The sequence below is a fragment of the Durotheca rogersii genome, assembly GCF_024521655.1.
Source record: "Durotheca rogersii strain YMJ 92031201 chromosome Unknown GGS23scaffold_1, whole genome shotgun sequence".
NCBI lineage: Eukaryota > Fungi > Ascomycota > Sordariomycetes > Xylariales > Xylariaceae > Durotheca > Durotheca rogersii.
Window position 1 is genome coordinate 1,425,552 of NW_026251232.1, and position 15,736 is coordinate 1,441,287.

Genomic DNA, 15,736 nt, shown 5'->3' on the forward strand with positions numbered 1-15,736 from the left:
AGTTACATCCGCAGCAGAGGGTGGGTGAGACTAGGTTGGCTTGTCATCGTCGTGCTGACGCCGAGCACTCACCGCAGCTGGTCACGCCTTTTACGACGGTGGCTGTCCCAGCCTATCGCCTTCGCCCACCAATTATCGCTCTCGTCTACGAATTATTACGCGGTCGATCCGGGAGGGCTTATGTGTAGAAGAAAGGCGTGAAGGACATTGTTCGTCGCATCGACTCTCCTCCTTTGTTTTCACCTCCAAGTCAATCCCCACGACGGACTGTGCGACGTCACCGACTACGACCCGCCCGCGATGGTGCTCAAAAAGAAAGAAGTCTACACGGTCATCACCCCGATTCCCGGCTTCATACCGCGCCAGCTAGCCATCGACATCCTCCACAGCCACGGCGAAGTGATCACGCTGAATCCCCTCGTGCTCGAATACAACCAGATCAAGGCGCCTCGCGATGCCGCCGCCGACGAATACTTCTCGACATGGTACGAGATCATCGAGCGAATCCAATATATACCCGGCATGGGAAGGCTGGGATCGGGCAAGATTAAGTTCAACGGCTGCTTCCACGACCTGCCATGGGGTTTGCAGACACATATCTACGCGCCGATGGGTGTGGATCTGCGGAATAAATACCGCATCGCGGGGAATCAGCCAGGTATCGAACCTCCGGAGGCCCAAGAGATTGGGTTGGCAGCGCTAGGCGCACCGAAAGATGGCCTGTACTTGAGGGAGGATATCGAGATTCGGTGCAATATTACCATGGTCGGCGTGGTCAAGGCGCAGATGAAATCGGCTAGCAAGGAGATGATAACACGGCTCATCAAGAAGGCCGAATTGCTCGACGCCGGCGTGCTGCAGGCGATGGTCGAGGACGGGAAGATGAAGACGTTTAACCCTAACGACAGGACATACACAGGCGGCTTGGGCGCAGCGGCGAAGTCGCCCCCGCTCTCGCCCGTGAGCCTGTTCCAGCCGCCGACGTCGCCGTCGATACCGTATCAGGTACCGCGACCCTTGTCGCTGCAGCAGGGGCAGGGCAGCCGGCCGGGGACCGCGAGCTCGCAGAGCTACCCGGCACACTGGCAGGCACAGTTCCAGTCGGATAACCCGGCATACCAGCAGCCGCCGCAGGCGGAGCTGCCGAACACGCAGCCGGGGATGCCGACGCACGGCCAGGGCGTCATCATGGAGTTGCCGGGTGACTTCTACCACCCGCAAGCGTCGCCGCGGCTGCAGCCGCCCCCGGCGTACCTGACGTCGTCGTCGTCGTCGTCGCCGCTGGCGCCGTCAGGGCCCTCGCCGCGCCACAGCTCCTCCGCCCTGTCGTCGATCCGCTCGCACTCGCCCGACCCCAGCAAGCCCTGGACCGCCTGGTCGCAGAGCCAGCCGAGCCCCTCGCTCGCCAGCTCCCGCCCCACGTCCTACTCCTCCGACCCCGGCGCCGGTCGCGCGTCGCCCGCCCTCGACCACAAGGGCTTCTCCAACGAGCTACCCACCCACCCCGAAACCGCCGAGGAGTACGGCCACCATCACCACGGCGGCCAGCGAGCCGACTCTCGCCCCGCCCGCGCGTACTCGTACAACCCCGCCGACTACGCCGCAGTCGGCCGCTAGAGGAGGCGATCTAGCATCCCGTCGTTTTAAGTCTTTTTTTTTCACCCCTTTTTTTCCTTTAACTCTTCGTTAGAGACGGAGCTGGATGGAAGCGAGAGGGTATAGGGCCGTAAGGGACTGAGTTAAATGCGGTGAATGGGCTAATGAGAACGTATGCGTTTGCGTTAGGCCGTTTGCTGTGCAGTATACCGGGCGGGCACTGGCGGTTGGGATCCCCGGGTTGGCCGCCGGGCGTGGTCTACATGGAGTCACGGAGTGCGAGGGAGCTTATCTGGCGGAACTTGTCGGCTTATGGGTTGGGCTTAGGACCGCGGCTCGCCAGATACGGGGCCTCTATTTAGCAGCCCCTTATACCAATGGTTTTATATCCTGTATACGTTTATTGCCCTTTTCTAGTGGCTTTTCTTCATCGGTTGTTGATATACATGATGTAACCTTGGTTTTTTCTCGTGTACTATGTAGCTGGCAAGTCTCGTTCATCCTCGGTAGTATGTATCTCTGAATACCTACATAATACAGGTAATCTATCACGTCTCCCCACGTTGTGGTACTGCCACGAGGTCCGAGTATATTGTAGCTTTGGTTTCATTTACCTACTTAGGTATTTATTTACCTCGCTGCTAATAGGCTATATACATGCCTGTATCGCTGCTATGGTCGAAATACTCGCCCTCCATTGTCTAATATAACAGAGACGGGATATTGAGATAAGAGAGTCGTTACACTGACTTTATGCATTCTACACAGTTATGAATTTACATGCCAATTTGCACAGTGGCTGTATACAACGTACCGCTGCGGGGTCACCGCCCGGCAGAATCGCCCACCGCCTGGCAGAATAATCATTAGCACCTTTTTTTTTTACTCTACACCGGCCTCCAGTCAAGGATGACCTGCGAAATACTCCGACTTGTCATTGTCGCCCCGGATTTACCCCCTAGTCGCGGCGCAACAAGATGTCGCGAAAAGCTGTGTAAGTATAGCGTGAGCTTCATTCGTGTACAGCTGAGCCTATACAGTGCCCCCCTTCGCTTGCTGACGACAATCCGCCAGGGACTCCCGCATTCCCGCCCTGATCCGAAATGGCCTTTCCGAACACAAGCGAAGCTTCTTCGTCGTCGTCGGCGACCGGTCCAAAGATGTCATCGTCAAGCTGCATTTCATAATGTCCAGTATGGACCTGCGCCAAAACAAGTCCGTTCTCTGGGCCTACAAGAATAAGCTGCTCGGCTTCACCAGTCACCGAAAGAAACGCGAGGCGAAGATTAAGAAGGAGATCAAGCGCGGTATTAGGGAGGCGAATTCCGAAGACCCTTTCGAGCTCTTCGTTTCGCTCCACGACGTCCGATATGTCTACTACAAGGAGACCGACAAAATTTTGGGAAGGACGTTCGGCATGGTAAGCGTTACGGTCACTGGCCCTCTCGCGTTGGTGCTGATTCCCTGTTTCTAGTGTATCCTACAAGACTTCGAAGCTCTCACCCCGAACACCCTGGCGCGCACTATCGAGACCGTTGAAGGGGGAGGCTTGGTGGTACTTTTGTTAAAGGGGATGGACAGCTTGAGGCAGCTTTATACGCTTTCGATGGATGTACATTCGCGGTACCGAACCGAAGCGCACCGCGATGTCGTTGCGAGATTCAATGAGCGCTTTCTCCTGTCTCTGGGCCGGTGCGAGTCCTGTCTTGTCGTCGACGATGAATTGAACGTGTTGCCGATATCTGGGGGCAGAGAGGTCAAGCCCCTACCTCCCAAAGAGGAGGCAAAGTCAGCCTCTGAGGTCGAATTGGAGAAGATCAAGGAGTCGCTGAGGGATACCCAACCCATAGGCTCTCTAGTCCAGCTCGCGCGGACAAAAGACCAAGCCGATGCTCTGATCACCTTTGTTGACGCTATTGCCGCCAAGACGCTACGAAACACTGTCTCGTTAACAGCCGCGCGTGGTCGTGGTAAATCGGCAGCTTGTACGTTCCCGCCCCTGGCGCCCTGGATTTATGATCCGACGGCCGTGTGCTGACTTGCGAAGTGGGCGTCGCCATCGCTGCAGCGGTATCTTACGGCTACAGCAACATCTTCGTCACGTCCCCTTCCCCGGAAAACCTCGGTACATTGTTCGAATTCGTCTTCAAGGGGTTCGATGCCTTGAACTATCAAGACCACACGGACTACTCCATCATCCAATCTACCAACCCAGACTTTAAGAAGGCAATTGTCAGGGTGAATATTTTTAGAAACCACCGCCAGACCATTCAGTACATTCGGCCCCAGGATGCCCATGTCTTGGGGCAAGCGGAGCTGGTTATTATCGACGAGGCGGCCGCTATTCCGTTACGTAAGTGTTTATATATATAGCTCTTGATATGATAATATCTCGCGTGCTGACGGTGCATAGCGCTCGTGCGGAAGCTCCTGGGCCCCTACACAGTCTTCATGTCCTCCACCATTAGTGGCTACGAAGGGACAGGCCGATCGCTATCTTTGAAATTGATAAAACAGCTCAAGGAGCAGGCCGCCACCACCGTGTCCCAAGAGGGCGAGACACGGGGTTCGCGATCGCTTAAAGAAGCTACTCTCGAAGAGCCGATACGTTACGCGAGAGGCGATGCCGTCGAGAAGTGGCTCAACTCGCTTCTTTGCCTCGACGTCACCCCCTCGAAGCCCAAGGACAACATATTCCCGGACCCCACACAGTGTCAGCTCTTGCATGTCAACCGTGATACCCTCTTCTCTTTCCACCCAGTGCCAGAGAGGTTTCTGCGACAGATGGTCGCCCTTTTTGTGACGAGCCACTACAAGAATTCTCCGGATGATATTCAGCTGATGAGTGATGCCCCTGCACACGAGCTTTTTGTTCTGACCTCGTCCACAATTCCAGAAAACGGGCTTCCCGAGCCCTTGTGCGTCATTCAAATCGCGCTCGAAGGCAGTATCAGCAAGCAGAGTGTGATGGCTAGCTTAGATAGGGGCCAGCGACCTACCGGCGACCTGATCCCTTGGTTGGTCAGTCAGCAGTTCCAGGATGATTTCGCTTCTCTTTCTGGCGCCCGTATCGTTCGGATAGCGACCCATCCCGATTGCGTCTCGATGGGCTACGGAACGAAAGCGCTGGAGCTTCTCATAGATTACTACGAAGGCAAATTTATTAGTCTAGAAGAGGGCGGCAACGCCGCCACGACGATGACCGCTGGTACCAAGTCAACTGACGTGCTAGACACAGCTAACGGAGGCCTTCTTAACGAAAACATCCAAGTGCGAGATATTGAGAAGATGGAACCCTTGTTCTCCAGGCTCGCGGAGCGCAAACCAGAGAACCTAGAGTATATGGGCGTCAGTTACGGTCTCACTCAGCCTCTCCATAAATTTTGGGCCCGTGCTGTCTTCGTGCCAGTCTACTTGGTAAGATCCCCTGTCACGCCTGGGAATTCTCACTGCTCGCCCAGCATACCATAGAACCCGGTCCTAACCCAATCCACAGAGACAAACGGCCAACGATTTAACCGGCGAACATACCTGTGTCATGCTCAGGCCCCTCAACGATGACCGAGAGTGGCTTGGAGCATTCGCTAGCGATTTTCACCGCCGTTTCCTTGCCCTGCTCTCGTACAAGTTCCGCGAATTCCCATGCGTTCTTGCATTGAGTATAGATCAATCTGCCACGGCGGGTGCCCAGTTGGATCCGTCCAATCAGCTTCCAGAGTTGACAAAACCGGAGTTAGACAGGCTTTTCACCCCTTTTGACTGTAAAAGATTGGAGTCTTATTCCAGGGGTGTGCTGGACCATCATGCCATCCTTGATCTTGTTCCTAAATTGGCTGAAGTCTACTTCACGGGCCCCCTGAAGCCAAGCATCAAGCTTACCGGCGTACAACGAGCGCTTCTGCTAGGTATTGGCTTACAACGCAAAGATGTGGGTGCCATCTGTACCGAGCTTACCCTCCAGACATCACAAGGTTTGGCCATGTTCATGAAGATTATTCGGAAAATCACGGCACATTTCTCGTCGCTCATAGCCTCAGCTGTCGAAGTTAATATGCCGAGAGTAGACGCCATCGGTGTCAGTAGGGAAAATGCGTCTGGATTGCATGAGGACGAGGCGGTCAATGAGAAATACGAACCACTAGAGACCCGCTTGGAGGACGAGTTAAACGAGGTCGGGGATGAGGCGATGCGGGAACTCCGTGCCAAGCAGAGGGAGCTTATCGACTCTCTCCCTCTCGACCAGTAAGGCTATCCCTCAGCTGCGGTCTTGTTCTTTTTGCTGTCATTCTCGCTTACATCTTGATGCAGGTACGAAATCGAGGGAGATGCGCCCGGCTGGGAAGAAGCTGAGCAGCAAGTCCTCAGGGCAACCAAACAGGGTCGATCCAACCCCGTCGTTAGTGTCAAGGCGAAGCAGACAAAGCGGAAAGCCGGGATGACGGCAGCAGAGGTTTATGAGGAGGCGTTCGGCGACGACAAGCCTAAGCGATCTAAGAAGTCAAAAAGAGGTACTGATCATTAGGGCTCAAGAAACTACATGTAACATAAGGACGATGAAGTTTGGGGGGTTTTGGCGTACTGGAAAAAGCACAAGAGTTTGTGTGTATGCATTCCAAGGTTATTGCATATAGTGATACCACGTCGGGCACTTAGACCCACGAAGTCATTCTTGAGCCTTGTCCGTTCATGGAAACGTGCTTCGCTGTTCTGGCGATTGATGTGTGCGGGATCAGCAGGTAGCCCCGGAAATACCATACTGGCAAGCGAAGACGACCAAGTTGACTGTCTGGGTCGAAAGGAGGTATACTTGTGCAATTAGCGTAGTTCCTTGGTCGCCGATAACCTTCGAATATGTCCTGTAGGGCAGGTTGAAGTCTTGATCTCGATCTGTAACACTTTCCCGAGATCGTCTCCCAGGCACATGTAGTATAGAGAGCATACGAACTGTTGAGATGACAGAGATAGTCTTGTTGTACGGAGCGCGACTCACATACGCCTGGCCACCGACGTAAACTTGCTATCGAGCTAAATGTGTTAGTATTATAATATATCGTATCCAGTCCCGTATAACAACATCACCGTAGTCTGCTGGCTCATCCAGACGTAACAATTGGTGAGATTGTTAATCCATCGTTATTCTTTTTTCTCTGCAAAGATCGCGCTATACGAATCCCGATCCTCATTTCGACGTAAGCATCCCGATGACAATTTGAGCGGGACTTCCATTTTCGCATGTTTCTCAGAGCACAACGAAGACAGCTAAGGCAATCTAGCTACTAACTTCAAGCTCCACGGAATATCCGAGTTCGAAGGGTTCGTATCTGTCAACATGAAATTGCATGAGAAGAAGAGAACATGGACGGCCCACCGAGGCCAAACCGAACCCACCAGAAACAACCTGTCTCTTTCTTTCGCTCCCGCTCTCTTTCTCTCTGTCTTCGCGACTCGGAACGAAGGATAAGTCCACATGAAGTCTTGGCTCGTGACTCGAAGAGCCCTAGGAGGCCCAATGCACGTCGAACTGGTGTCTGCCGGACGGAATGGCGATTGCCGGCAGTCGGGGGGCACGGGTGGTGGTGTAGGTGAATATTTAGGCCGGGGACAGTCAGGGGGGCCAGACGAGGTGAATTGAGGAGTTCGGAATGGGGATCCCCGGGCGTGCGGGGGAAGGAGACCCAATCATCCAACTGCCGGACTTCCTATTCCAGCGTTTTTGTAATCCTTGGGATAACTTGATGCTGACCCAAGCGCGCCGGGGGGGCTGGTGACATGTGTGTGCTCGACGCGGACGAACTACTCGTCCCTCTATGGTCGTGCTGGGCTTCTCAGCGCCTGCGCGTGTTGCCGGCATCGTCGTTGTTATGGGTCGGTGCCACTGGAGGGTGGTTCCAGCAATTATGGAAGCCGTCCCTTTAATTGCGGTCCTCTGGATGAATGCGAAATAAACAAGCCAGCGTCGAGTATTCTGCCGGCGGACGCGGCATAGGCGAAGTCGCGCTGGCGACTGCGGCTCGGCCCTCTGTATAAGGGCCAGGCAAGCGAGAACGGCGCCGGCCAGCCTCTGGGGCATCTCCACCATCTCCGAGCCGCACACCACCTGCTTTGGCCGTCGAATTCAACATCGATACCGTCAACATGAAGGGCTCTCTTCTCGCTCTCTGCCTGGCGCTCGCCGCCCCTTCCCAGGCGTACCTTCGCTTCGGATGTGCCACCCTCAGCGTCCAGCGCCTCGATCCGCTCGTCGAGCCGGGCGCCATCCCCTCGGCGCATCTCCACCAGATCGTCGGCGGCAACGGCTTCAACGCGACGATGGACCCCAGAGAGGACGTCTCCCAGCGGGCCACCTGCACGACCTGCAGCTTCTCGGAGGACTTCTCCAACTACTGGACCGCTGTCCTCTACTTTAAGGCCCGCAACGGGACGTACAAGCGCGTGCCCCAGTACCCCAACGCCCTGCTGGGCGACCTCAAGGGCGGCATGACCATCTACTACCTCCAGGACTCGTTCAACTCGAACGGGAACCAGAAGATCACGGCCTTCAAGCCCGTACGTTGGGTCGTTTTTCTTTTCCTTTCCCCGCACTACCACCCCTGCGCGAGGCGACACGCGCGATCTAACGACTCTAGGGCTTCCGGATGACGGTTGGCACCCCCGGGAGCAAGGACGGCAGCAACCTGGGCCTTCGTTACACATGTCTGCAGGACGTCATGACGCGGTTCCCCGAGACCGCTGAGTTCCCGAAGCAGCCGTGCCCGGCGGGCATCATGGCGATCCACCACTTCCCGGCGTGAGTGGGCTCCCTTTTCTCTCTCTCTCCTCTTTCCTATCGTATTCTTTCCTATCGTACCCTCCCAGAGAGCCGACCAACTAACGGCCGTGCAGCTGCTGGGATGGCAAGAATCTCGACAGCCCGAACCACCAGGACCACATGTACAACACGAACCGGGGCGGGTTCGTGCCGGCGGGGCCGTGCCCGACGTCGCACCCGGTGCGCGTGCCGCAGGTGGCGTACGAGACGATGTGGGACACGCGGCCGTTCAACGACCGGTCGCTCTGGCCGGCCGACGGGTCGCAGCCCTTCGTCTGGAGCTACGAGGACAGCGTCGGCTACGGCACCCACGGCGACTACCTCTTCGGCTGGAAGGGCGACGCGCTCCAGCGCGCCATGGACTCCAAGCCCCTCCTCAGCAACGGCATCGCCACCCAGAGCGTCGCCCAGGCCAACCAGTGCACCATCAAGAGCACCGTCAACGAGGACATCGACAGCTGTAAGCCTGTTTCCCCCACTCTCTCCTTTTATGAGTTCCTTTTCCTCTGCGTTTCGCAGGGGCAGGCCCGAGAGCCGTGAACACCTACGCTAACGACTCGTCCCGCAGGGCTCACGAGCCTCCCTGGTCGGCGCATGGACATGTAGGAAACTAAGTTCGGGCATCCCGAGAGATAGGGGGACTTTTGTCGAGGTTTAGGGAGAGGGCGGAAACAGCGGGAGAGATGATGGCTCGGAATTCTGCTAGTCTTGAGATATTAGATTGGCGTCCACTCATTCCTAGAGTCGGGATACCTATTATTAGTTATAATTTACCCAACTTTCGGCTCCATCCCGGGGACGCCAGTCGGCGTCCTGAATACGACGTCGTAAGTCCGAGAAGCTCGGTTGATGTTCCCTCGCTGCGATGCGGTGAGAATGCCCCCCCTGTTGCCCGCCTTCCTCTCTGCTTTCTGAACATCAAGGTTTGAAGGACAAGAGAATTTGCGTTCCAAAGGTGCGACAGGCCAGTTTACTATAATCATAACCGTAAGGTGGTCTTTACGAAGTACCCACGAACGAGTGAAAATGTAGCAAAGCGATCGTATTGTCTCGAGACTCGTACGTGGGTATGTGTAGCGGAACAGACCTCTCCTGCCACCCATCCTCCCGGGCATCCAGCGTTAAGTATTCCAAAGAATAATAATTATTCGGCCTCACTGGTCCCAATAAACGACTACCCCTTTCCTTCAGAGAATACTAAACATTATGAGTTATGAGTTAGCCATGGAAAACGCTCCCTGTATCTGCCATGAAATACCGGACAGTATCACGAGTTCGGTTTCTTCTTTTTTTGGTCTTTTTTTTTGAAATGAAACGACCATCCCCCTGAGCTCCAGCCTCGCAGGCTATGCATTCATTTCATGCAGACTCAAATCGACGTACACACATGCATATCACCTCCCTGCTCGAGAGAGGAAAATCGAACGGCAATGACGACGACTTGAGGGGCCGACGAAACGCGAGGGGTGAAAACAAAAGGAAACAGAAGGCGGAAAAGAAAGTGATGTTGTGCTCGCGAGGAACTCCTTGGTTAATATTGGTTCCATAACTGACCATTTGCATCTGGCCCTCGCGTGCTCCGACGTCGGCGCCTGGTGGGCATCGTCAGTTATCGAAAAGGTGGTCCAAGTTTCGGTGCCAGATGAGGTCGAGATTGGCGCTTTCCGCGGTGCTGAAGATCATGTCGTGGCCGGCGCGGTCGCGGGGGGCGAGCGTGCGGAACTCGGGGAACGGGCTGCCGTTGACCCAGGTCTCGCCGGCCACGCCGACGCAGAGGACGCAGCAGCAGTGGCGGTGCGCCGCGGGCGGGAACATGATGCGGGCCTCGGGCGCGCCGGTGTGCTCGTCCTCGCGCACCACCCAGACCTCCTCGAGCCACGCGGCCCACTCCCACGCCCAGGCGACCCCCAGCGGCCGGAGGGCCCGGGCGATCCACGTCGGGAGCAGGCTGCTGCGGAAGAACAGGCACTCGGGCAGCTTGGTGCGCTGGGCGCGCCAGATGGGCACGGCGACGCGGCGCACGCCGCGGGCGCTGAGGCGCTCGATCCCGAGGAACCGGGGGTGCATCAGCGCCCCTTGTATCAGCTCGGTGTATGCGGGCAGATAGGTCAGGGCCGCGAGCAGGACGTAGCGAAAGAAGGCCGGGTACCAGTTTTCCCCGGTCCACTCCAGCCACGCGCCGATGTCGAAGATGTCGTTCGCGAAGGAGACCACGGGGCCCGGGCCGCCGGCCGGCGCTAGGTGCATCGGCGGCAGCCATTCATCCGTGTGCAGGTCCCCCCCCGGGAGCCGCGTGTAGCACATCCGGGCCACCATGTACGACTCGAAGCAGACTAGGAATAAAGTCGGGCACGGGGCGCGGGTGACGCGCGTCAGCGAGTCGGTCATCACCAGACGGTCCTGCCCGCGGACCGCGGTCGTCCAGATCATGGCGCGAACTTCAGGGGGCATTTGCTGGAAGAGCGAAAATTGTTGAGTTGGCTCAGACATTTTGACGACGGAGAACCTTGGTATCGATGGGTGCTCTCTAGACGCAGAAGTAGTGGCCGAGTGGTGACGATGGGCAACAAGTAATAACACTAGGCTTGATATCAGTACTCTGGCCTCATTTCATCTCAGTCAGCAATGGTAGGTGGGCGTGGAATTCGATAGCAACACCCCTACGAGTCAGTGGTCTTATGGGGAAGGAGAGGAGAAGACAAGACGAGGGAGTACAGCTCAAAGACGGGGAAGGTAGGGGGACAAGAGGCCGCTTTGACCTTCAAGAAGAAAATCCAGAGGCAGCGACGGCGGCGTACTAATATAAAGAACTCGTGAAGATGGAAGGGCATAATATAGCTGACTGGGCCATTGAACGGCGTACCTTTAAGGATAGACAATAACGAGAGAGACACGTCCCCCGTATTCTTAGGATTGGTCCGAAAAGCCCCGTAAGTCTAACTAACCCCCTCCGAAGAAAGCAAACAGAACGTAACCGAAGTGACGAGAGCGTCAGTTTTTAAGGCAGCAAAACCTGAGAGATCAATTTGGATAAGCCGGCTTCTGACTACGGCCGCTAGCGGGCAAAGAAATCAAGATGAGGGAAGCCTGAGGACAGCGCTGGCTTGTTCAGGTGGAAGTTATGAGAGTGGCGTAGGAGATTGACATGAGCAGAGCACCGCTTCTATTTCCTGGGATGAGCGAAAGGTTTTCTGCCCTGGTTACAGATTTGATTTTCTACTATTTTAAATATCCTTGTCGCCATTTCTCTTGCGGCTACTAAAGACAATCGAAGGTTTTTGCATCGGAAGATGCCAAAAGAGTTGATTGTAGATGAATAAACAAGTCATATACATATTGTCACGTAGCCATACGCCTCCATTGGAGAGCTACCTAGCTTATCTCAGCTCGCCTTTTATTTCTATATATATCCATAGCTCGCTCCTCTAGAAGGATCTCCTCTCTTTCCTAGTCAGTCAATACACACCTTCTCACCCACATTCCATTGCTCTCTGTGCACAACCTATTGTACCTAACGCCGCTCTAGACTGAGCTACGTGATACATATACTCATTCTATAGCGCCAATCAATCAATCCGAGTGTATCGACTTCTAGAAACATTGGAAGGTGTTGCATCAAATAATTCAACTCGTTAATAGAAAGCTGAGAGACGGATGGTGTGAGTCAGGGGCAGCTTGCCTCCATTCTCGGATATTCCTTCAGTTGCAACCCAATACTAGTAATATAATACTAAGAGTGTGGATCCCCGCCACCCTATTCACTGCTCTATTGACTGCCCTATTCACTTCCAACGGCACTCGAGGAGATAAGCTAATATTCACTGTAAAAACGGCTAATATTCACCTGAATCTAGTTGATATACATGAGCAGTCAAGTAGCAGTAGTCGTTAACTGCTAGATATCTCAATGTAAGTCAGGCACAGGTTAGCTTTCTAAAGATTCGCATACTAGTAGATTGATTACTTGGTATTGTGGGATTATAGGAAGCGAGCTGGCTAAAACGTATAAAAGTCTATATATTAGATATACAGGTATAAGACATAGTATCATACTAGCTGGTTCCGATTGTTGGTTTTACATTAATTGCTAGGATAATATTACGAAGTTCACAGATTTGGACAACTTGCCCCTCAAGTTTTAACTTGTGATGACTTTAGGTAATGTCACTTTAGTATTAGAGGGGGCTTCGCAACTCTCGACTGGAGCATAAGAATATGGTCCTGAGCAGAGTCCTAGATATTAATGAGATTATCTCAGCATTGCTGCCCATCCTCATGAACAGCAGCTTGTTATTGAATTCCACTAATCCTCCAAGGCCATTTGACAGTAATTGCAAGTATTGCCTCCATGCTAGACTCCAATTGCTGCCCTCCCAACCCACGAAGCTTTTTTTGGTTGCTAAACTACTCGCGCAAATTCCAGCTGTTTCTCATGTCTTGACATCCGGTTCATCACGTCCCACATATTCCTTGAACTTCAGGAGATCAGTTGCAAACTTGATTTCATCCTTGAGAAATTCTTGCGCATCCAGGCCATATGTTGACGGGTCGTTACTGTATTTCTCGATGTACAAGCGGATTGTCGCTCCCGAGGATCCAGTTCCCGATAATCGGACTACGATCCGGCTGCCGCTGTCAAAACGAGCGTAAAGGCCTTGGTTGGAGGAAACAGAGCCGTCCAGATCGGTGTAGGAGAAGTTGCCAGCATCAGTTACGGTCCGCTCTATGAGGAATCGGTTAGTGAATTGGCTGAAGGTACTAGGGACATGACTATGACATACCTCCTATCTTGCTACCCTTGAAGTTGGGATCAGCAACAAGGTCATTCAGCGTCCCGACAACCTTGTTAGCACCGTCGGAGTCTACATTCTCGTAGTCATAGCGAGTGAAAAACACCCGGCCGTAAGTCTTCCAGAAGTCCTCTTGGATCTGCTTGATGCTTGGCTTAGTTCCGGGATTGGCCGCGCCTAGACCAGAGATGATATTGAGCCATGCCACCACAGCCCAAAGGCCATCCTTCTCTCGCACATGGTTACTACCCGTGCCAAAACTCTCCTCGCCACAGATGCTCAATTTGTCTGCGTCGAAGAGGGCACAGAAGAACTTCCAACCTGTAGGAACCTCGTAGCTATTGAGCCCCTGGGCCTTGGCGACAAGATCAACAGCACCGGAGGTCGGCATACTGCGGGCCAGGCCATAGACACCCTGCTTTTTGAAGTAGGGGATGAGCTGCGCATGGTGGGCGATAATTGCCAGACTGTCTCCGGGCGAGACAAAAGCGCCTGCGCCGTAAATCATGTTACGATCGCCGTCGCCATCGGAAGCGGCGCCGAAGGGAATGGAATTCTTATCGACGACCTCTACTAGGGAGTGGGCGTAAGTCAGGTTGGGGTCTGGGTGTCCGCCGTTGAAATCGGGACTCGGGATGCAGTTCTGCGTGGACCCCTCAAGTCCGAGTTCGTGCTCGAAAATTGCCTTGCCGTAGGGACCCGTGACGCCGTGCAGAGCATCGAAGAGCACTTTGAAGTCGGGGTTTTCGGTGAAGAACTTCTTAATGAGGGGGAAGTCGAAGATTTCCTTGAGCATCTGCACATAGTCGGCCGTGCTATCGACGATCTCGACCTCGAGGTCCCCGTACGTCTGGGTACCGATGGTGGCAATGTCTACGTCGGGGATATCGGCGATCTTGTAAGAAGTGAGGGTTTTCGAGGTCTCGAAAATCTTGTTCGTCACGCTCTCGGGAGCGGGACCGCCATTGGCTAGGTTGTATTTGATGCCGAAATCTTGGGTGGGCCCTGTATGATACTAACGTTCAGCGACCAGACCGCAATTCGGCTGGGGGAATGCCCTACTCACCGCCGGGATTGTGGCTGGCAGTTAGGAGGATACCTCCAGTCGCCTTTCGCTTTCGGATGACATGGCTGGCGGCGGGGGTGGACAGGATGCCATTCTGGCCGATCAACAGCTTCTTGACTCCATACGCAGCACTGATCTTGGCGATGAGCTGGATGACCTCGGGATTCCAGTATCGGCCATCACCGCCAATGACTAGAAAGGCACCTGGGATAACACGTCTTTAGCAGTAGGTGGCGCAGGATGCCAGGCGGCACTCACCATCGGCGCCCTCGGGGATGGAGAGGAGGATGCTGGTAACGAAAGATTCGCTGTAGTGGGGTTGCTGGAAGACCTTGACCTTCTTTCGAAGACCCGAGCTAGAAGAGCGTCAGTTGACCTCTGCGATTTCTGCTGGAAAAACATTGACAGCAGCAGCGGCGGCGGGGTAGCTCTGGCGAATAGCTATACGTACGTTCCGGGCTTCTGGTCCGCGAAGGAGGCGAACTCGACAGTCTTAGTGCTCATGGTCAATCCTCGAAGGGGTGGTTTCTAGGTTGAGTTGAGGCTAGGGATACTCGGGGAGGGGTATAGGCGAGCAACGAAGTAAGATGCCAGCTAGGAATGAGAACTCGAGGGAAAAGAAGCCGGTGTTCAATTATTAAAGAGAAGGTTTCGAATGGGTAGTGGGCGAGGAAGACGGGTGGGGAGGAAAAACATATGACGATGATGATGGCGGGGTGAGGTTAGGTAGCTATCAAGGGTTGATTGGGGGGGAAGCTGTCAGGTTCTCTCAGTAGGGCCGCGACGTGGGTACTGTGTTGGACGTACTGCCGAATACAGTTGTACATGCGAGCTACGTAGGGTGCCTACCGGCTCCACACAAAAACAGGAGGGAGGACACAGTACAGCCGGGGTATACGCATACCGCGGGGTACATGGGAATCGCGCAATTACCAGTACAGAGAGCCGGCGGGGCGACGGCGCGGAACCACGAGAATAGGTACGCACCTAGGATGTTGGCAAGTAGCGATACCTAGGGTTACCTATCACGACAATTAGGTACCGAAGTGCGGTACAATGCGGGGAACGGTTGCAGAGAACGGTTTACCGCCTCGAGAGAATAGATGGCGAGGTTTATTGCCCACATGTTGAGATCAGAGCGCCATCCTAATCGAGTTACAACAAGGCAGTGAAGCTGACAATAGGGACCAGTGATGGGCAGTGAAACGGGAGCACGAGCATATATTGCTCCCGAGGTTCTTCACCCGATCTTCAGTTCCCGCTACCTGCGTCTTCGGAACCTAACTGTGAGCCCGCGGAGCTCTACCAGTAAGATCCCTGCTTCAGCACACATGGGCCTAAGTTAGGTGCGTGCGGGTTATTTGAACCGGTTGGGAACAACTGGATTGCGTGGCAAGGCGAACCTAATAAGGCACCGAGTGTGGTTATGCTGGCACTTATAAGTACTACCTCTTGGGCATAGCTCTTCTCCCTATG

General features: G+C 54.4%; 5 protein-coding genes across 5 annotated transcripts; 3 read left to right on the forward strand and 2 right to left on the reverse strand.

The window, feature by feature from the left end:
- The first annotated feature begins 55 nt into the window (after positions 1-55).
- On the forward strand, positions 56-2,245 carry GGS23DRAFT_18775 (uncharacterized protein). Its single transcript, XM_051511689.1, has one exon. The coding sequence runs from the start codon at positions 301-303 to the stop codon at positions 1,615-1,617; it is 1,317 nt and encodes a 438-aa protein (XP_051376931.1). The 5' UTR covers positions 56-300; the 3' UTR covers positions 1,618-2,245.
- Positions 2,246-2,415: 170 nt separating this feature from the next.
- On the forward strand, positions 2,416-6,498 carry GGS23DRAFT_544582 (DUF699-domain-containing protein). Its single transcript, XM_051514915.1, has 7 exons — positions 2,416-2,590; positions 2,671-3,016; positions 3,071-3,581; positions 3,644-3,949; positions 4,010-5,013; positions 5,093-5,838; positions 5,905-6,498. Exons 1-7 carry the CDS (start codon positions 2,574-2,576, stop codon positions 6,116-6,118), a joined length of 3,144 nt encoding a protein of 1,047 aa, XP_051376932.1. The 5' UTR covers positions 2,416-2,573; the 3' UTR covers positions 6,119-6,498.
- An 824-nt stretch (positions 6,499-7,322) lies between these two features.
- On the forward strand, positions 7,323-9,209 carry GGS23DRAFT_18866 (uncharacterized protein). The gene is made up of 4 exons (XM_051511696.1): positions 7,323-8,142; positions 8,223-8,383; positions 8,479-8,864; positions 8,973-9,209. Exons 1-4 carry the CDS (start codon positions 7,732-7,734, stop codon positions 9,008-9,010), a joined length of 996 nt encoding a protein of 331 aa, XP_051376933.1. The 5' UTR covers positions 7,323-7,731; the 3' UTR covers positions 9,011-9,209.
- Positions 9,210-10,009: 800 nt separating this feature from the next.
- On the reverse strand, positions 10,010-10,894 carry GGS23DRAFT_592014 (uncharacterized protein; the record flags this gene model as incomplete). The annotated part of the gene is made up of 1 exon (XM_051517820.1): positions 10,010-10,894. The coding sequence occupies one exon, from the start codon at positions 10,892-10,894 to the stop codon at positions 10,010-10,012; it is 885 nt and encodes a 294-aa protein (XP_051376934.1).
- A 1,596-nt stretch (positions 10,895-12,490) lies between these two features.
- Positions 12,491-15,255, reverse strand: GGS23DRAFT_18875 (phosphoglucomutase 2). The gene is made up of 5 exons (XM_051511697.1): positions 14,712-15,255; positions 14,519-14,616; positions 14,261-14,464; positions 13,186-14,199; positions 12,491-13,127 (listed from the first exon to the last, which is right to left on the reverse strand). Exons 1-5 carry the CDS (start codon positions 14,762-14,764, stop codon positions 12,835-12,837), a joined length of 1,662 nt encoding a protein of 553 aa, XP_051376935.1. The 5' UTR covers positions 14,765-15,255; the 3' UTR covers positions 12,491-12,834.
- Positions 15,256-15,736: the final 481 nt, after the last annotated feature.